This window comes from Temnothorax americanus, unplaced genomic scaffold, assembly GCF_048541705.1.
Source record: "Temnothorax americanus isolate GAGA-0224 unplaced genomic scaffold, ASM4854170v1 Scaffold122, whole genome shotgun sequence".
NCBI lineage: Eukaryota > Metazoa > Arthropoda > Insecta > Hymenoptera > Formicidae > Temnothorax > Temnothorax americanus.
The window spans coordinates 85,223-108,023 of record NW_027509256.1 but is presented as its reverse complement, the minus strand read 5'-3'; the positions used below and the strand labels follow the sequence as shown (position 1 = coordinate 108,023).

Below are 22,801 nucleotides of genomic sequence, written 5' to 3'. Positions count from 1 at the left end.
GGCTACTTATACCAGCAATCATGAACACTAAGGCATGCGTAGCAGGTACAACATTACCTGTATTATTTGGCAAAGTTGTATTTCCAATCATGGTATGACTGGAAACATCATATGAAGTTCCTGGCATAATAGCCATTTCGTCGAGGGTAAGCATGCATTCTTTGTCATTATTATCTTTAAAACCATCTACTTTCAGTTTTAAATAATCAAAAATTTTATCATCAATACTATTATGAAATTGTACATGTTCTAATCTTTTTCGTAATGTTCTAAAACATGGTAATGGTATATTCTGTTTAATCAGTTCTTCGTAACCGTTATTTCCACATGTAAATCTTAACTTCAATGCCTTTTTTTATTGTAACAGCAGACCAGCTTTTAATCTTTCTCCCGTCTCTTTCTAGAAATTCAATCTGGTCACTATTAAACACTTTTTCTAACATTTTTCTATTCTTATTATCTTTTAATTTTTTTTCTAATTTTTTAAATTTAGCTTGCTGTTGCCTAAATTTATTTTTCATAACTTTGTGTGCTCTTATTAAACGTTGATATTTTTTTGCTAATATATTACTGTTCGTATTATTTTCATCTTGGACATTTTGACTTACTGCTACGGTTAATATTTCGTTTTCATCTTCTATGACATTCATAGCTTCGTGTTCATTTTCATCTTCTGCAACATTTGTAGCTTCGTATTCATTTTTATCTTCTGCAACATTTGTAGCTTTGTATTTATCTTTGTTTTTATTTTCATCATCTGCAACATCTATAGCTTCGCATTCATTTTTGTTTTTATTTTCATCTTTTTCCTAAAAAATAAAAAATATCATATTTATTATTTTACTTCTATTTATACAAACTATTTTAAGAAATATTTTATTTGTTTTACAACCTCTACTAAAGATTCTCTCTTTACTACATAATTTGGGAAAAAAGTAGGTATTGCATTGAGTTTTAATTTTTTTTTACTATCAACACGAGTTGTTTCCCACATGTCATCTAAAAAAATGTACCTATAAACATAAAACTTTTATTAAATTTTTTACTTTAATATATATTATACACATATGTTTTATTTCTTACTTCACATATGTATGTATTATCAGTCGGTGTCCAGTTTAACCTTGAAATGCATGCTGCCCACAACGCTCTTCTTGCAGGATTTTTTGGAAAACGTTTCATTATAAATCCTTTTTTGGAGCTGTTATTACAATCTGGCACGCAACAACCCGTCATTGTTTACAATACGGCCAGACATTCCCCTAACTTAAAAAGATTTTTGTTCCGGACAGGTCTGCGCACGTTGCAGAGCGAAGATGCTACTCTAACCTCGAATAATAACAGATTCGTAACTTCAGTTGTTGATCTAAACTCATCCAAAATGTAACATCTAGTAAATTTTGCTGCAAAATGGCTGCACCAATCAGGAAGTGAACGTTGGGTTTCCAGACTCTCCCTTGAGGGTCTCTAGGTCACTACAGCGTCGTGTCTCTTAACCTTGTTCCCGTGAGTCCTATGGCAGTGCTGTATAACACATGGTTCAGTCCTGCGTCAGGAATCCTGGAGATCTGCGGTCCTGCGTTCTTCCCCGCGTTGTCCGCGATCTTGTTGGCATGGCACTGTGGTGTATTTACGGTTCTTAAGGCCCGGACACATAGAAAAACTTAAGCAGTAAAACTCAAGCAGTAAGCAAATCAGCCAATCACAGTCAAGAACTTAAGGCACGGCCCTAAGCGGTAGCGAATCCATACCGTTGATTTCTTACTGCTTAAGTTTAACTGCTTAAGTTTTTCTATGTGCCAAGGCCCTTATACATTGCTGGCTTTGTGGTCATGTGATTCGAGGATGATTCTTCCGTGATCTCTCCCCCTTGCCGCGATATTGTTAGAGTGGTAACACGAAAGCAGAGGCAGTTCACGGCCGACGCTCTCGTGTAACGTTCTGGCACAGAACACATTGTAAGCAGGGCTAGCTCACTTTATAATAAATCATCATATAGTTATTATATAGTCTTGTTATATGACCCCGACCACCTCACAAGGTAATTCGAACTCAGTAATTGGGAGTGCAACAAAAAGAGTGGAAAAAATGCGTTTAATTCGCTGTGCTCAAGATCCACTGCATACGGTAATTGCACGACAGTCACAAACAAGCTTGTAGTCGGTAGAGTGCATAACGTCTGATAACGACAAAACTACACAGTTGCTGAAAACAGACGCGTAAAGTATTCGGTAAACGCGTGTACACAAAAAATATGGGTAAATATGCATATTAGGTCAAACCTCACCGATGACCTTGACCTTGACATATGTTGTCAAGGTCACCCTCCTGAGTGACCTTCAAAAGGTTTTAGCCGGCGGTCATTGTTTATTAAAAAGTTATAAACAAAAAAAGTTTGAAAAATATAGCAGATATTTTGAGTATTGGAAGGCATAAATGACTAATATTACGTTTTTTTTTTTTTTAAGCAGAGAATACTTTATTTCGCGAAAAAGTCGCTGCTTTACCAAAACACAACATTTAAAGTAGTAAATTGTTGATAAATTGAAGTCTTTTTGTTAAAGCAGAGAATACTTACATGGGTTAGATGACGCGCTTTAAACAGTTGAATACTTTTAAAGCGCGTCATTTAACCCATGTGGCATCTCGCATATTAACTTTCCACGCATGAAAAGTTCACGCATACACTTTCCACGCGAACCGAGGTTCACGCACACCCCCCCGTGCTTTCGAGGGAGGTGCGGTAGCCCCGAAATAGTTCACGCATACACTTTCCACGCGAACCAAGGTTTACGCACACCCCCCCGTGCTTTCGGGGGAGGTGTGGTAGCCCCGAAACAGTTCACGCATACGCTTTCCACGCGAACCGAGGTTCACGCACACCCCCCCCCGTGTTTTCGGGGGAGGTGCGGTAGCCCCGAAATAGTTCACGCATATACTTTTTACGCGAACCGAGGTTCACGCACACCCCTCCGTGCTTTCGGGGAAGGTGCGGTAGTCCCGTGTATTTAATTTGCATACTTAAAATTTTACGTATTTTGTCCAAGTGTATGCGTGAACTATTTCGGGACTACCGCACCTCCCCCGAAAGCACGGGGGGGTGTGCGTGAACCTCGGTTCGCGTGGAAAGTGTATGCGTGAACTATTTGGGGCTACCGCACTTCCCCCGAAAGCACGGGGGGGGTGCGTGAACCTCGGTTCGCGTGAAAAGTGTATGCGTGAACTATTTCGGGACTACCGCACCTCCCCCGAAAGCAGGGGGAGGTGTGCGTAAACCTCGGTTTGCGTGAAAAGTGTATGCGTGAACTATTTCGACATATATATTAGTCAGATATGCCTTCCAATACTCAAAATAGCTGCTATATTTTTGAAACATTTTTTGTTTATAACTTTTTAATAAACAATGACCGCCGGCTAAAACCTTCTGAAGGTCACTCAGGAGGGTGACCTTGACAACATATGTCAAGGTCAAAGTCATCGGTGAGGTTTGACCTAATTGCATATTTACCAAAATATGTAACGTATATCTGATGAATAAGGAAACTTCTAGAATATTTCGTTGCTCGAATGTTGTCGAAATCCAGTAGCGAAAAAGAGCTAACGATTCATAATATTGATGACTACACAAGGACATTGTGGATTCAAACTCTTACAAAGGCACAGTTAGCTAAATTATTGTCAGACCTGAACATCAAATTTGACAGTAACAGCAGTATCGAACAACTACGAAAACTTCTGAAATCGCACGTACTCGACAAGCAGCGTAAACAAGAAACGGAATGCAACGAAACGCCTGAGAACGAGACAGAGTCCCCAGGATAATTCACACGATGTTAGAACACAAAGCGTCAAAGTTAGAATTTGTACTAGGAAAAGATGACTGGGAAACATATACGGAACGATTGGAGCTATATTTCTTGGTAAACGATGTAAAGGCTAAAAAGCAAGCAGCAGTTTTGCTAACGAAAATAAATCCGGAAACGTATAACTTGGCAAGAGATGACTTATGTGCACCAGATAAACCAAGCACAAAAACGTTATGCGCAACTAGTCGCGCTTATCAAAGGTCATTTAAACCCCAAACCTTTGGAGGCGATGGAAAAGTGTAAATTCCATCAGGCACAGCAAGCGTCGACGGAATCGGTTGCAGATTTTGTTGCAAGATTAAAGCGACTTTCATTATATTGCAACTTCCCGGATGCAAACAATGCGGTACGAGATCAAATCGTGTGTGGCCTCAAGGATCATGCGACGAAAAAAACTCTGCTTCGAGAAGAAAATTTGATTTACGATACGGCATATAAAATTGCGACGCAAATGGAAACGGCAGAAAAGGACGCGATGACGACCGATAAATTGAATGTGTCAGCGATGCCGAGCACGAGTTCGGTACAATGGACTCAGCAGTCACAGCAACGTCCTAGGAAGGGTACACAAGGATTCTCACGAGGTAATAATAAGCAGTACGCCAGAGGCTCATCGAGAAAAAAATTTACGGACGACAGCCCAAACACTCAAAACTCGAATCAGCGAACGATCACCTGTTATTGTTGCGGAAAAGACAATCACATGGCCAGAGATTGTTTTCAGCGATATCAGACATGCAGTGCCTGCTACAGGAAGAAACATCTTACAGTAATGTGCAAAATGAAGAAATCTGAGGTTCAACATCTTCAAGCAGCACCAACCCAAGAAGTTGAGACGGGAGAAGAGTCTTCAGAGAGAAGATTTCTTCTGACAAGAAGAAAACAACATCGGTAATAATCGGATAAGAGTCGGTAATGTAAACATTATAATAATTGTAAGACCGCGGAACCGATGTATATAAATGTTATTGTAAACGGAATTGATATAAGAATGGAAATAGATACGGGAACTTATGTAACAATAATTTCGGAAGAAACAAAAACGAGATATTTCCCTAATATACGAATCGAAATGTTGAATATGCCCCTGAAAGGATACGGTAATGTCCCACTTGAACATGTAGGTATTACGACGGGATTAGAGGTTCAGTTAGGCAAGCGAAAGGTAAAGTTAAAAATAATAATAATAAAAAGATCGGGACCAACGTTAATTGGAAGACAATGGTTACAGGCATTAGCACTATGGCCATTACCTTTAAAAGAATTAATAAACGATACGTTGAGTTGCCATAAAATAGATTTGAATAATGTTATTAAAGAATTTCCAAGTAAGTTACCAAAGTTATTCGGCCCAGGAACGGGATTATATAATAAAAGTGTTTTAAAACTAGTATTGCGAGAAAATTCACAACCGAGGGCGTTTAAGGCAAGGCATTTACCTTTCGCCTTAACAGAAAAAGTTGAGAACGAGATAAATAGGCTAGAGGCACTAGGTCATTTAAAGAAAGTAGACGTTAGCGATTGGGCGACTTTAATCATACCGGTAATTAAATCAGACGGGACAGTAAGAATTTGTGGAAATTTCAAGCTCACGGTAAACTCTTGCTTAGTAATGGATCGGCATCCGTTGCCATTAATAGACGAAATCTTCTTAGCATTGAAAAACGGCGAGATTCACAGATAGATTTACAGCACGCGTATATGCAGATCCCGGTAGACGAGAAAAGTCAAGATTACCTCACAATAATTACACATAAAGGATTGTATAAGTATACAAGAATGACAGAAGGCATTGCATCGGGGCCGGGAGACTTTCAGCGAAAAATAGAGCAATGTTTAGCGGGTATCGAAGGTGTGATACCATACCTTGACAACATATTTTGTACCGGTATTAACGGCGAGAAGCACTCGCAAGCGCTTAACACGGTATTTACATGACTAGAAGAGTCCGGTTTCAAAGTAAACATTAATAAATGTGACTTTTCAAAGATTGACTTGACATTTTAGGATTCGTAATCGATAAAAATGGACTTCACAAATCTGAAACAAAAGTCAAGGCAATGGTTGACGCACCGACCCCAAGAGATAAAAAACAATTGGACTCGTTCATAAGATTAATAACATATTATGCAAGATTCTTACCAAATAGAGCCGAGAAGTTAAAGTCTCTGTATGAGTGTGCCAAACGAGATGAATTTAAATAGAATGAAGAATGTGCATCTGCTTTTAAATGGGTAAAAAGAGAATTAGCGTCCCCGAGAGTTTTAACTCATTTTGATCCCAACGAGGAATTAGTTTTAGCATGCGATACATCGGCATACGGAATAGCAGCGATATTATCACACCGATATAAAGATAAAACTGAGAGACCGATAGCATTCGCATCGAAAGTAATTCCGGAGCCAGAATTAAATAGAGCGATAATTGATAAGGAAGCTAGTGCGATAATATTCGGTTTCAAAAAATTTTACAATTACATTTTTGGTAAACAAATAACTTTACGAACTGATCACAAACCTGTGACTCATATTTTTGGCCCAAAACAGGAAATCCCACTTACAGTAGCTAGTAACTGCAGCGATGGGCATATTTTTTTTCAAACTTTTCATATACAATTGAGTACGTTAAATCAGAAAATAACAATAATTGTGACGCACTATCAAGACTCCCTATCGATGACGCAACTCCAATTTTTGGAAAAAAAAAACTCACTGCAGTAAATTACATAGAGAAAATCGAAGTTTTAAACGCGGGAGAGATTGCGAAAGAAAGCAAAAACGATAAAACGTTAAGTAGAGTCATTCGATATGTAAGAGACGGGTGGCCAAAGGTAGACAAGTTGAGCGTGGAGGAGAGGAACTTGTATGCGAAACGCGACGAGTTGTCAGTGGATAAAGGGTGTCTAATGTGGGGATATAGAGTTGTGGTTCCAGAAAGGCTCAAGAAAAGTGTCCTTCGAGAACTTCACGCATCACACTTCGGAATAGTGAAAATAAAAATGATCGCAAGATTATATGTGTGGTGGCCGAACATCGATCGTTGTTAAATCAGTCAAGGAAAAACCACCAATTGTATTGCGGCGTTCAGAACAATTAAAGAAGTATAATGTCGGAAGGTAAGAGGGAGGAGTTGTGGTGTATTTACGGTGCACATACATTGCTGGCTTTGTGGTCATGTGATTCGGGGATGATTCTTCCGTGATCTCTCCCCCTTGCCGCGATATCGTTAGAGTAGGAACACGAGAGCAGAGGCAGTTCACGGCCGACGCTCTCGTGTAACGTTCTAGCACGGCACACATTGTAAACAGGGCTAGCTCGCTTTATAATAAATCATCATATAGTTATGATATAGTTTTGTTATATGACCCCGATTACCTCACAAGACATGACAGGCACCAATCCTGATTCTGTGGCAGTTGAGATGTAGTCTTTTTCAGTTAACATCTTACTACCATGTGCTACCCATTGGTGTTGGTGGGGTGTTTTCGCGGAAGCCTTAAGTGCTCCTCCGTCCACTGAAACCTATAGTTTGTCGGCCCAGCGTTTCGCGATCATCCCTAGGTTATTGTACAAGGTCCTATGATCTGTGATACGTTTCTTACACTTGCCCAATTCATCTTCTGCGAATCTTATAAGTCCTTGCTGGCCAAGAGTTCTTTTGATTGCTAACAATCTTCCGCGTCTCTGTACTGGTGCCGTTTATCTCATTGATGGGATGTCGAGACCTCCATCTTTAATGTGTGAAAGTACGCATTAGGCACATCGTGTGGTGGTGCCTATAGAGTTATTCCTATAATAAGAGTTAAGCCAATGTGGTAATGATTTTTTATTTGGTTTGCCATATGTTTCAGCCAAGTTAGTGGGAGTGAGACAAGTTATAAGTGGGAGTGAGACAAATCTACCATGGTCGCCATATGTTTCAGCCAAGAAATTAGTGGGAGTGAGACAAAGCTATAACGGTGTTTTAACTTTTATTATAGGAACTCTAGTAGTGTCAACCATCTTCTGAGGGCATTTTTCATTAGGCGATCCACTTTGTTCAGTGTCCCCAGTGTGACTGCTCCCAACACACACGTTAGCTGGTGATAGAGTTTCGGCACCACCACAACTCTTAGTGCAAACAATCTCTGTTGCGGTTTTAGCGGGGCTCTTGTAAACGAGCTCAGCATTGGTTCCAAGATCTGGACTGGCCGGCATCTTGTCCTTCCCTCCGGCCTAAAGTGAATCCCCAGATATTTCTATTCGCTTGATCTGGTTAGACTTGGAAGGGGTCGTCCGTTACAGTAAAAAGTGATGCCATCGTCTACCGTCTTCCCCAGGTGCGGTACCGCCCTAATAGCGATTGTCATGCTCTTGTCTGGATTGATGCTTATTCCACATTCTGCCAGGTATTTTGTCACGATGTCAATGAGCCTTTGCAGCCCTTCTACAGTGGCTGCGAAGAGCAGCAGGTCGTCCGCAAATGTTACCGCATTTTTTGGAAGATTCTCTAGACGCACCTATTTCTTCCGGCAGTCTCTTAAGCATCAGATGTGTGATCGCAGATGTTGAAGATGATCGGTGACAATTGGTTACCCTGCCGAACGCCTTCTGTTGGGTGTATATATGAAGAGATCCAGCCATCCCCTTCCAGTCTTGTTACTGAAGCCGCATAGACCCCAGACAGGTGCTTTACCATCGGAGCGAGAACACCAAGAGTCGTTAGGGTGGCCACGATTGCCGCATAAGTGACCGAATCGAACGCTTTACTGACATTCAGAGAGGCCAGATATAGCGATCAACAATCTCTTCTTTGCAGCCTTAGCAGGGTATTTAACAAAAAGGTGTCTGCGTATCTATCCGTAGACCTCAACTGAGTCTTCTATGTCCAGAAGAGTCTTCATTCTTTTGGCTAAAATCTTGTGCAGACCTCTAACCAGTACAGACGGAATGGTGATGGGTCGGAAGTCTATCGGCTTGTTTGCGTCCTTCTTCTTAGGTAGGAAAACTGTCCTGGAGCGCAGAAGATCCTGCAACAGTTTTCTGCACCACATCAGGATATTACATATTCTCAGAAGCACCTGAGCTGGAATTGTTCTGAAGAGGAGTACCGAGACTCCGTCCGGCCCCGCGGCTGAAGATCTGACAATTCGCGCGATTTTTAAATCGGGTTCCGTGATTGGCGCCCATAATCCTTCCACAACAGACGCTGTCTCCGTTTGCAGGGCCATATTAGTCTGTGTTGTCATCACCGCAGTCGAATACGGTTCCATCAATTCCCTTGGGGGTTGTGATATGGCACCCATCTGGTTCAACACTCCATTGATACACCGGAAACAATCCCTGGTCCAGAGACTCTGGGTTGCTCCGTATTCTCTGCGCCTTGCCTCCTTCTTGTTTCTTGGGTCACCAAGAAACAAGAGGGAGGCGCAAGGCGCAGAGAGTCATAGTTAAGAGAGTCATAAGTTACTCCCATCGTTTACCCGCGCTTGCTTGAATTTCTTCACGTTGACATTCAGAGTACTGGCCAGAAATCACATTGCGTCAACACCCGCGAGGGCCATCGCAATGCTATGTTTTAATTAGACAGTCGGATTTCCCTAGTCCGTGCCAGTTCTGAGCTGAACGTTGAATGGCGGCCGAAGAGGACAACCACGTCGGTCGCGATTGTACAGATTGCATCTATGCACACGAAAGAATATTTTAGATGCAATATGTACAATATATAAATTGCATTTATGCACACAAAAAAATATTTTAAAAAAATTGACTTACACTATGGTTTTTACCCCTCCAAATATAAAAACATTAACTTTAATTTAATTACTTAGAAATCGTTAATTTTTACTACGCGTAACTAGTTTGACACAAACAGAAAACAATTTTAAGTAAATATATCCCGGGAAAAAGAATTAGATCTGCCGAGATATAACCGGATCTGGTTCATCAGATCTGGCCAGATATAATTTGATCTGCAAATTGTCTCTATCTAGCCAGATCTGAAAAGATATACATTTGATCTGCCGAGATATAATTATTTACTGAATGTATCCAGATCTGCTCAGATATAATTAAAAATTATGAAGGGATATAAAATGTTATAAAACCATAAATTTATCAATTCAATTCGAAATTGTGTGCCACTTTATTATTAACGTGCGATACTACTGATGGTAAAAGTTGTATCGTATGTACACTTGATTTGTATACTGTTCTTATACTATCGTTTGTCATATTTTAAATACGAGAAACGGATCTTATCGAATGCCATCTATCGAATAATCCGACATTTGCACAGGGTATAACAAAAAGGTCGGGATATTGAATTATCTCGGAAAGATGACGTTTTCGGAAGAAATGTTTTATACAAAAGTTGTAGGGTACAAAGTTATCCATTATGAGGTGATATTGATTTGACCTTGAACGATTTTGGGAAAGTCATATGAAGGTCACATTAAGTTTTTTAACGGAAACCGCCATTTTTTATGTCATATGCTTGTAACCCTTGTCGAGACGTTTTCAAAATACTAAGATAAAGCTCTCTTTTGTTAAGAATTTCCTAAAATATTTTAAATTTTGTCATGACCTTTTTAACATAAAATATGTAATATCTCATAAAATATTTACTTTTTGATAATTTTTTACCATCATACTTTTATACGTAGAATAATAAAAGAAATTGAATAATAATATTAATTTTTATTAATTTTTACATTTGCAATTTTGTAAAATTGAATTTGCGTCTACAAAATGCAATCAAATTTTTTAAAATAATTTTTTCTGTTTGTTTTTACAACAATAGATTCCTCACCTTTTTGTTACACCCTGTCTAACTAGTAAATGATTCTTATTAATTAAAATGAAAAATGTAAAGTCTCTAATAATTCTTATTGGAGTTGGTAATTATTTATGCAAGTCTCCAAATAACTTTGACAAAATTTTTAATGTAATTTAGTTATTAAATAATAATCAAATTAAAAATTTTATTACTTTTGTTTATCTATCATCTTACAATGTACGAAATAACATATTTCTGTGATTGTCTTTTGTATTTTCAATATAAGGCGAATTGATGTAAATGCTTTTATAACAAATAACTAACATTTTTGGTTTATAAAAAAAACTTATTTTCTGCAAATTATATTTTTATTATCATTTATTTTTATATAATTATATCAAAGATATTTAATTGAATATTTTTAATTTGCTATGTATAAATAAATTCATATTTATATATTTGAATATCACATACCGGGAAAAAATGTTTATATACAATTTTATCTAATTATATATAAATAGATAAAATTGTATATGATTATATGTAATTAGATCAAACTATGCATACTTCATATATATATATATATATATATATATAAATGATTAGATATAATTATATATTTTTAGATACAATTAGATCAAATCTTTAATGGGTCTGTTTTTGTGGTAAATACGTAGAATCAAAAGTAAAATGATTTATTTTATATATTATAACTTGGCACTGCTTGAAACAGTGCCGTGTCTCTTGATACCGTTTTTATACTACTGTTCGTCAAATTTTAAATACGAGAAACGAATCCTATTGAATGCCATCTATCGGATAATCCAAATTTAAAGTTTATATATGATTATATATAATTATATATAATTATATATAATCTTTTTTTATATTTGTAACACCAAGTTTGATAAATTCTATTATGTGAACAATAAAATATATGTGTACGCACACATACATATGAAAATAAAATTATACATTATTTTTACTAGAAAAATGGTATTTTTACGCAAATTTATTATTTATTATTTCAATCAAACATTAAAATATAAATATATATATAATTATATTTAATTTGGCGCAATTACATATAAGTTTGTATATAATTTGATGTATCTCATCTTGAAAAAAAATTTTAATATAACTTTGCATAATTTGATATAAAGTTATAAATATTTTGATATAATTACATATAATTATTTATTTAAAAAAAAGTTTAAATATAATATTGTATAATTTGATATGGAATTATACATATCTTGATATAATTATATGTAATTATTTACTCAGAAAAGAATTGTAATATATTGTTGCATAATTTGATCTGGAGTTATAAATATTTTGATATAATTGCATATAAATGAGTACATAAATAGATCTTATTATATATAATTATATATAATATATATATATATATATATATATATATATATATATATATAATATATATAATATATATATTATATATATATAATTATATATATATATATATAGTATAATATAATTAAATATAAAATTGTATATAAACATTTTTTCTCGGGATTAAACGAATATCGATCATCGAACATAATTTAATTTGTTATAGTTAAGGAAGTTCTACAGGTACTTATATTCAAGTCTCGTTCTCACGATTAACAAGTAGTACCGGCTTCCATGCCCGGTGGCGCCACAATCTTCAAAGTAACTTTTTTCCTTAGCCCCATGCTTCCACGCTTCTGTTCTTCATAACGTTTTTTGGCTCGTAGGAGTCACAACTCAGAGTATTGAATTGAGATTTAGAGAAGACCTTTTTCTTGTCAATATTCTTCTGCCAGGATGTCGAAAAGGAAGCTGCGTGAAGCGGATATAGGAGAGTTAAATAAGCAAATGAAAAGATTGCGTAAAAAACTGAAGAAGCTCGAACGGAAAGAGACCGAAGCGGTTAAGGAACCTTCGGCCGCCATTGTGGTAGGCGAGGCACAAGGTCAAAAAGACGATAGAGAAATCGGTAAGTAATAAGGAAAAATGTGCTCGTGCTCGGAAGCGTCTCGGCGATGAGCCTCTACTAGAGGGAGAACATATCGCGCGCTCGGAAGAGAGTAAATCTCTCGGCGATGAGCCTTCACTAGAGGAAGGACATATCGCACGTCTGTAAAAGAAAAATCTCGCGGCGATGAGCCTTCACTCGAGGGAGGACAGATCGTACGAATAGCGAGTCAGCTGCATATTCTTATTGTTTTGCTTGATATATTTTCATGACAGCTGTCACAAGGAAGGAAGCAGACCTTGTGAAGGACGCGAACAAGGAGGGGCCCTCTCAGTCCTCTCGTTCCTCTACGTCAGTTAGCGCGTCAGATACTGACGAGAAAGTTGGAAGGGACGCGGACGTAGAGGTTATAAAAGACGAGGCGATAGATACTGCTGTGAGCAGCCTCAGTAACGAGACTCGAGAGAGACTTTGCCTCAAAGCAGAGCCGGCGCGGTCGACAGATATTGCCCTGCACCCCACGCTGATTGCAGAATGGATGAACTGGATGCGCAAAGGCCTCTATGAAGGGGACGAAGAAGACGACAAGAAACGTGAGGAGGAGGAGAGTAAGCTACGCGAGAAAATCATGAAAAAATTTCCTAGAGGGGGAGCGTTACAAGCAGAAGCTCCGAAACTCAACCCAGAAATTCTGGCTTACATGTCAGTGACTGCAAAGAGCAGGGACAAGCATTTTGTCTCTTCGCAAAACGCTTTAGGCTCGGCGATGGTAGCTATGGGCGAAGCTATCTCTTTAATCCTCGAACTGGAAGAGGATGAGGCCTCGAATGTCCTGTTGCATCTTTTGGCAAATGCAGGCAAGCTGTTAGCAGGTTTGCATTATCAGCAATCGGTAACAAGGAGAGCGTTTATCTTGCCAGGTATCAAGGAGAAATATCGAGATCTGTTGAGGAAGTCGGATATTACGTCCGAGTTATTTGGCAAGGATCTGTTTAAGAGGCTTAAGTATACAAAATCCTTGGGCAAAGTAGTAGAGGATCTCACTCCGCACCAGCAATCCAAGAAGTATCCAAAGACTGCTAACTGGGGAAACCGGAGGAGCCTGCAGAGAAAGTCCAAGGGCCACTCACAGCAGGCGCAAAAATCAGGCCCTCAGAGATCCCTGCGCTTCAAAGATCGCCCCAGAGGTACCCTTATTCGAACAAGCATGCGCCCACAAGGTCGACAAGGTCAAACCGGTACAATCGTTAGAGGTGAGGAATGTAGCTGGTCGTTTAAAGTACTTTACTAAAGAATGGCAATCAATTACCAAAGATAAATTTGTACTTAACTGTATCAAAAGTTATAAGATCCGGTTTACGTCTCAGCCTTGTCAGACGCTAGTCCCAAAAGCACCACTGTTACAGGGTTCACAATCCCTCGATGACGTCAGAGAAGCAATAAATAAACTCTTGGTGTTAGGGGCCATTAGACCGTATACGCCGAAAGATCCTCAGTTTGTGTCTTCGTACTTTCTAGTCCCGAAATTGGACGGAACTTTCAGATTTGTTTTAAATTTAAAGAAACTTAACGAATTTATAAGGACAAAGCACTTTAAATTAGCAGACGGTCGTACAGCGAAAAAACTAATCTCTAAAAACGATTTTTTAGCAAAGTTAGATCTAGAGAATGCCTATTTTTTGATACCGGTAGACGAAGATTCTTCTAAGTACTTAAGATTCATTTTCCAGGGCCAATGTTTCGAGTTTTTATGTATACCTTTCGGTCTTAATGTGGCTCCTCATGTGTTCACTAAGGTCTTAAGACCAGTCGTAAACCATCTGCGTAAGAGAGGTCTTTCTTCAGTTACATATCTAGATGATATGCTGTGCGTGGCGTCCTCTAGACAGGCGTGTATAGATAATGTAAAAACCTCGATTGAACTCTTGGAATATTTAGGCTTTATTATTAATTATAAAAAAAGTAGCTTGGAACCGAGTCAGAGAACGGAGTTTCTGGGAATAATGTACAATTCCGTAATGATGACACTGGAATTACCAGAAGATAAGAAGCAAAAGATACTCGACCTTTTGAAGAAATTTGTTCCCGGAAAAACGGTCTCTCTTAGGCAATGGTCAAGCTTCGTCGGTTCAATTAACGCATGCTGCCCAGCAGTTAAATACGGCCGATTATATACTAAAAGATTCGAACGTGTCAGATATTTAGGATTGTTAAAAAATGATAACAATTATGACGCAAAAATCTGTCTCCCAGAAAATCTCGAGCCAGATTTCAGATGGTGGAAGATAAATATTCCCAAATCCTCGAATCCCATTAGACAAGGAAACTATAAGCATTAGATTTTCTCTGACGCGTCCACCACGGGATGGGGCGCCTTTTGTGAGGGAAATAAGGCTCGAGGTTTTTGGACAGAAAACGAACGAAAATGGCATATTAACCGTTTGGAGCTCAAAGCAGCATTGTTTGCTATAAAAAGCTTTGCTAGGGACCTTAGAAATTGCGAAATACTTTTGCGTATGGATAACACCACAGCTATAGCATATGTAAACAAGATGGGGGGAGTGCAACACCCGAATCTACATAGAATTGCGAAAGAAATTTGGCAGTGGTGCGAAGTACGGAATATTTGGTTAGTGGCCTCATACATTAAAAGTCTGAGGATAATGTTGAAAAAAAAGCTGACCAAGAATCTCGAATAAAGAACATAGATACGGAATGGGAATTAGCAGATTACGCCTTTCATCATGCGTTTGGGGATCCAAAAATCGATCTATTCGCTACTAGATGTAACATAAAATGCAAAAGGTTCTTCGCTTGGGAAAACGATCCAGAGGCATTAGCAGTTGACGCATTCACTGCGAATTGGCATTTGTTAGGTTTATTTTGGGCGTTTCCGCCATTCGCCCTCATTTTAAGAGTCCTAAAAAAAATCACGGTAGATAGGGCTACGGGTATAGTGGTAGTTCCCTATTGGACTAGCCAACCATGGTTTCCCTTATTTACGAAACTTTTGACTGAAAAACCATTAATTTTTAATCCTTCGCCTGCCTTACTTTTATCACCTTGTAGGTCGATTCAGCATCCACTAGCAAGGAAGCTGTCCCTGATGGTCGGCAGATTATCAGGGAATCTTTTAGAAAGAAGAGATTGCCTAGTTCATCCCTCAGCATCTTCGAAGCTTCGCTAACGGAGTCGACGCATAAGCAGTATGCAGGCCCCTTAAGACAATAGTGGTCGTTTTGCCTGGATCAGAATCTGGACCCGTATCAACCGGAAGAAGTTGATGTCATCCAATTTCTGACCAAAAAATTCGAAGAGGGGGCGGCGTACGGATCTCTTAACTCGATAAGATCTGCAATTTCCCTGATCAACGGCAGCAATATTGACCAAAATAGGAATATTTCTAGATTTTTTTAAGGAATATTTTCACTGAGGCCGGCAAAACCGAAGTATGACAGAACTCGGGATGTTGAGATAGTTTTTCGGAAAATTGAAGAATGATTTCCCTTGAACGAGTTGCTCCTTAGTCGGTTGACTGAGCGCCTCGTGTTGCTGCTCGCGTTGGGCACCGCGCATAGGGCTCAAACTCTGGCGTCAATCAAGCTTTTTAACATCAAGCGTAGTTCGGAAGGATATGAAATTGAAATACCAGATCGGATAAAAACCTCCCGGCCAGGAGCATACCAGCCTTTGTTAGTCTTGCCAATTTTTCTGGAAATTCCCAAGTTATGTATTGTGTCGACAATTGACGCTTATATTTAAGCGACATCGAAGTTGAGAGGTGAAATAGATAGTGTCTTTCTGACAGTTAAAAAGCCATTTAGGACAGCTTCCACAGCAACAATAAGTAGATGGATTAGGGCGGCTATGTCTCGCTGTGGTATAAGTGAAAGGTTTACAGCTCACTCTACGAGACATGCGGCGACTTCAGCAGCATTGAAGAAGGGAGTTACCTAGAAACTATTAGGAGAACTGCTGGTTGATCCAAAAATTCACAGGTTTTTGCTAAACATTATAATAGAACTATTGTTTCAGCCAAAGAATCTTTTGTAAAAGTGCTTATACGTTAATATTAATTTTACAAAGCACAATATGATTTATAAAAAAAAAAATTTATTTCTTGTGTTATCAACCTAAGGTAAAGGTTAGTTTTTTTTGGAATTTGCAAATAAGCTGGTTATGATTCATATACATATGTATATGTGAATCCAAAATATGTAACGGATAAATAAAAATTATTTTCTCTGAACCTCTACTTGTTAATCGTGAGAACGAGACTTGAATATAATTGGAAGATCAAACGATCTCATAGAGAGATGTTCGATCGTAATTATATGAAGAGTCTCGTTCGAGCGATTACTCCCACCCAATGTAATTATACATTTCCCAACCCCAGCTCTAATATAATTTTTATTTCATATCGACTAGTGAGCTAGTCGAGCTTTAAACTATATGAAAAACAGAAGCGTGGAAGCATGGAGCTAGGGAAAAAAGTTACTTTGAAGATTGTGGCGCCACCGGGCATGGAAGCCGGTACTACTTGTTAATCGCTCGAATGAGACTCTTCATATAATTACGATCGAACATCTCTCTATGAGATCGTTTGATCTTCCAATCTCTAGTCAGTCGAGAGATGAAGAGAAAATCTTCAAATTCATCAATTCTAAGTATTCATAAAATATTTTCATGGATTTTGATGATGTTAGAGCTTATATCATACCCATATTAGTCGAAGCGAGGAATAATTAAAAATATCGTGTAAGTGCTCCTTTGACTCCGGCTTCTTATACATGCGAGAAAATGTGGTAACGTCACGAACTTGAGTTTCGCTGTTCTGCTCATATGAGCGTGGTCCTTTCTAGTCAGTGACTGCGTTTACTTTAATAAATTTACAATGACTCCTTCAAGCCCGACCAATTCATGGAGAAATAAGGATAGAGTCTTGCGTGGTGTCAAAAAAGGAAAATTTGCTTAAAAAAAAGTTGTTTTTTGAATGGAAAATGCCCAAAAATCATTGACAGATAAAAGGTTATGTGAGGTGCAGTCGATGCGACGTTGTTAATTTTCCCTTGTTACTCGAAGCACGTTACGTGAACTGTGATATGGCTTGTTTCAATAGCCAATATCACAAAATTTTACACGATAACCCTTGTTTTTCTCGATATTTCTGAAAAGCTTAGATTAAGATCTATAAGAGCTCTGTTTTTTGAATCTTTGTTAGGCCGCTTTCATATAATTAATATCTCGTTTCCTGTCTCCGGGAACCCTTTTGCCATAAGAGCTCATGTTAAAACTGTGATTTCAAAATTCATTTTTGCAAATTTTTACACGTTAACCGATTCTAAAATTTTTTGAGCACTTTTCTCGCATCTCACTTTATATGTCCATAAAGTTTTTTTTCCAATTGTTAGATACATCTATTATCTGTAGAACCTCCTTAAACATGGCCAGATATCGTCAGACCTGAACAGTTTTCGATCAAACACAACCTCATTTCGACTTATATTTGGACAGATATGGTCAGATATAATGTATTTTAGATCGCTTCCAGTATAGATATGGTTATATCTAAACAGATACAGTCAGATTTGGACTGTTTCGATGAAATTCAATCACAGATATGGTTCAATCTGAGCAGATATGATCCGATTTGAGCAGATATGGTCCGATCTGAGCCGTCAAAAACCATATTACACCCCATATATGGTTATATATAGTTATACATATATGAACATATGTACATGACCGGATCTGCGCAAACATAAGAAGTCATATTTAAGTATATCTGACCAGATAATTGATCTGGTCCAGATCTAATCCTTTTTTCCGAGATGTTATAAAACTTGAACTAAAGAATATTTCACGCACAATCTCATATTGTTTACATCTATTTTTCTATAATATTAATAGTAATAATAAATTATGCAAATTAAATATAAATATAAATAATTATATGCAATATAAAATTTAATTCGGTAATTATGCAGTATAGGGAACCACCCTCCGATGACCTTGACTTTGACATATGTTTTTAAGGTCACCCTTCTGAGTGACCTTCAGAAGGTTTTAGCCCTCGGTCATTGTTCGTTAAAAAGTTATTAACAAAAAAAAGTTTGGCGACCTCACCGATTTTAATGACCTTGATATATGTTGCCAAGGTCATGACCCCGAGTGACCTTTAGTAGGTTTTAGCCATCGCTCGCTATTCATTAAAAAGTTATTAACAAAAACAGTTTGGAAAATATAGCAGCTATTTTGAGTATTGAAAGGCATAAATAATTAATATATACGTGTGTGTGCCCTGTTTTAAAGAAAATCACAACTTCTATAAAGCAGGACATACACACATGTGTGTATGCCCTGCTTTAAAAAAAATCACAACTTCTATAACTAACTATTGTTCGCGATCGAACTGTAATCCCCCGTGAATAATCGCGAGGCGAATTCTCGCTTAAACCCAGCTTGTTTCGGGAACAACCGTCGTTATTCCAAGAACCTTCGAGAAGCCGAGAAACGAACGCTTGTTTTTCCTCGCGTGCTTGCTCTATCCCCTTTGTCCCATCGCGCGACGTAAACATTGGAGACGGAGCACCTGCGAGAGCAGCTGATCGGTTGCCGACTCCGAAATTCGAGGTGTTCAAATCTAAAGACAAGTCAACGGGTCGGCTACCGATTGGCTCGACTAATTGTTCGGCCCATTACCGGGGATGCGTGACGCGTGGGGATGGGCAGTTCGTACCTCCGAGTGCGCCGGAGGCCCGGGCAGATACGCTTTTGGAGACGTAACGAGCATCTCTTTTCGAAAAACTTCTACTTCTTGCGTGGAGTCTCGACGACGGCTCGATCCGTGGCTCGCGGAGCTAATCGTGCGACGAGAACCGTAGCTCGCGGAATAAGCGCCGATTTTCGAGGAATCAGAGTCGCGTTTCGTAGATTCCCGTGTAAATAAGTATATATATTCTCTGTAAATATATCCTGTAAATAGACATACAAGAGTCAACGCTGATATAAGCCCCGTTCCCGTACCTATAACTCGATCTTCCTTCCGCTCACGCACACTATAAAAGTTGTGATTTTCTTTAAAGCAGGGCACACACACATGTGTGTATGTCCTGCTTTATAGAAGTTGTGATTTTCTTTAAAGCAGGGCACACACACGTATATATTAGTTATTTATGCCTTCCAATACTTAAAATAGCTGCTATATTTTCCAAACTTTTTTTGTTAATAACTTCTTAACGAACAATGACCGAGGGCTAAAACCTTCTGAAGGTCACTCAGAAGGGTGACCTTGACAACATATGTCAAGGTCAAGGTCATCGGAGGGTGGTCCCCTATACTGCATAATTACTTTTAATTCTCTCACGTTATTAAATTTTGAAATTATCGTCAATAATTTTTCCAGATTGAATCGCGACGGCCTATGCCAGGTCAAGAATTGCGTGGTAAACTTACGGAGGAATCCACTACTAATTCAACGTCTAATATTTCGGACGAGGGAGACCGGCAAAATATAATTTCGCCAACGAAGAGCACCACGCAATTGCAATGGATTCTCGCAGGCACAGCCATCGATCGTATAGCTTTCGTGTTGTTCTGTTTAATTTTAGCAACAATGGCAATAGTATGCCTAGGATAATTTGTTATATGAAGATACTCTTAAGTCGTTTGGATATATCGATAATCTAATAATATATACACACGTGACATATACATATAAATAAATTATAAATTGTTATTCAATATATTGATTTATTCTCGTAAATAAATATCTCTCATAATATACACAAATGCAAATATATAAATATATTTTTGAAGAGTAATACAAGAATCTCGGAATTGGGATATAGTTCCAGAAAGATTTGATTCTTCAATTGCCGTATAAAATTTGATGAAATAAACAAACAAACTTAAAAGGATATTTTTTGATACAAATAAAATTTAGTTCAGTAAATTTAAAGTAATTTTCATTAGACGTGCAAAATTACTTCTTTCAATACCTACATCTATTATGTAAATATCTATTTGTTGAAGCAAACTACTTAGATGTTATTTGTGTTCTCTATGCACTTAATGTTTTTCGTGTTCCTTATACATATACTAGATTTTGAGCGCAAAGCGCGGGCTCAAAATCTATTCTCCTCTCCCCAAACTCACTCATTAATTAGGAGCACCTTTGATATCCTTTCTCCTCAAACTCTAACCTATATCTTCAAATTCTTTTTTTTTTTTTAATAAAAAATAATAGATAATATTATTAGCATATTGTAAAATATTTCAAAAATGTAATCCCTTATATTAAAGTCTTTAAATTTTATTTTCGCTCGCGCCTCGCGCGTTTTCACCCTCCGTTGACCCGCCATTATTAACTCTCTTTCATTTTCTTCTATTTTATTTTCTCTTTTCGAAATCATCAAAAAATTACAAAAATTTTGGCACCGGTTTCAAGAAAATCAATTCTTAATGAGAAATTATCTATTAATAAAAAATTAAATTTATCCTCCAAAAATTAAAAAAATTTTGATACGATTCTTATTTCACATATAATTCTTTAAGATTTGGTCAATTACATCCAGAAAAATTGGAAAAATTTTGTAACCCAAAATTTTCCCAAAAAATTAGTAACGAAAAATTATACACTTTATAGCAATCCCCGGGAAATTTTACCTCTATTTCATGTGTAATTTTTTAAGATTCAGTTAATTAATTCCCGAAAAATTAAAAAAATTTCGTAACCGGTTTCCCAAAAGATCGGTAACAAAAAATTATACACTTTATAGCAAACTCCAGGAAATTCTACCTTTATTTAATGTATTGTACAATTCTTTGAAATTTGATCAATTAACTCCCGAGAAATTTTAAAAATTTTGTAATCAGTTTTCACAAAAATCGGTAACAAAAAATTATCTACAAAAATTATCCATAAAAAAAATTCAGCTTAATATCTCAAAATTTACGGAAATTGGAGCAGAAATTGGAAACCCCTTTATTATTAGCAATTTTTCTATAAACTCATCGTAGCCATCCTCAAAAAATTAGAAAATTTTGAAATCGGTTTCCAAAAAATCGATTATAAAAAATCATACACGTCTTTGCCATCCCCGAAAAATTAGAAAAATTTGGACGTTTTTAAAAAAATAACAAAAAATTATCTCTAAAAAAATTTAGCTAATATCTCAAAATTTGAGGAAATTAGAACAATCACGTACATTTTTTTTAACAAAAATTGGAAACCTCTTTAGAAAAATTGGAAAAATTTTGTAACTGGTTTCAAGAAAATCGATTCATTAATGAAAAATTATCCATTAATAAAAAATTAAACTTATCCTCCAAAAATTAAAAAAATTTCGACACGACTCCAATTTCATATATAATTTTTTAAGATTTGGTCAATTAATTCCCGAAAAATTGGAAAAAATGTGTAACCGGTTCCCAAAAAAATCGGTAACAAAAAATTGTACACTTTATAGCAATCTCGGGGAAATTCTACCTTTATTTCATATGTAATTCTTTAAGATTCAATTATTTCCCGAGAAATTGGAGAAATTTTGTAACCGGTTTTCAAAAAAATCGGTAACAAAAAATAATACACTTTATAGCACTCCCCAGAAAATTCTACCTCTACTTCATATACAATTGTTTAAAATTCGCTCAATTAATTTCCAAAAAATTGGAAATTTTTCTGATACCGATTTCCCCAAAGATCGGTAACAAAAAATTATATATTTTATGGCAATTTCCGGGAAATTCTACCCCTACTTCATATAATTTTTTAAGATTCGGTCAATTAATTTCCGAAAAATTGAAAAAATTTTGTAACCGGTTTCCAAGAAGATCGGTAACGAAAAATTATATACTTTATAGCACTCCCCGGAAAATTTTACCTCTGTTTCATATATAATTCCTTTAAATTCGGTCGATTATTTCCCGAAAAATTAGAAAAATTAGAAAAATCGGTTTCCAGAAAATCGGTAACAAAAAACTATACACTTTATGGCACTCCCCGGGAAATTCTACTCCTATTTCATGTACCCTTGATAAAAATTCGGTCCACTAACGAATGAGTAGTTCGCGGTCAGACAGACAAACAGACAGACAGACAGACAAACAGACAGACAGACGTCCGGTACTTATATAGATATATGTTTGGCGCACCGCCGTGTATCATAGTGTAAATAGTAGTTAATTATAGGATTGATTTCGTGTTGTCGTTTCA

General features: G+C 37.2%; 3 protein-coding genes across 4 annotated transcripts in view; 2 read left to right on the top strand and 1 right to left on the bottom strand.

Moving 5' to 3' along the window:
- LOC143893590 (acetylcholine receptor subunit alpha-like 1) overlaps positions 1-20,328 on the top strand; it is a 54,676-nt gene extending 34,348 nt beyond the window's left edge. For both annotated transcript variants that reach the window (XM_077399124.1, XM_077399125.1), the window contains exon 9: positions 19,991-20,328. In XM_077399124.1, coding sequence (XP_077255250.1) covers positions 19,991-20,224 — 234 coding nt within the window. In that variant the 3' untranslated portion in view covers positions 20,225-20,328. The remainder of the gene's footprint in view (positions 1-19,990) is intronic.
- Positions 1-22,801, bottom strand: part of LOC143893593 (FMRFamide-related peptides) — a 110,480-nt gene that overhangs the window by 70,784 nt on the left and 16,895 nt on the right. The gene's annotated exons all lie outside the window — the stretch shown is intronic.
- Positions 12,624-20,064, top strand: LOC143893592 (uncharacterized). The gene has a single exon (XM_077399126.1). The coding sequence runs from the start codon at positions 12,854-12,856 to the stop codon at positions 13,874-13,876; it is 1,023 nt and encodes a 340-aa protein (XP_077255252.1). The 5' UTR covers positions 12,624-12,853; the 3' UTR covers positions 13,877-20,064.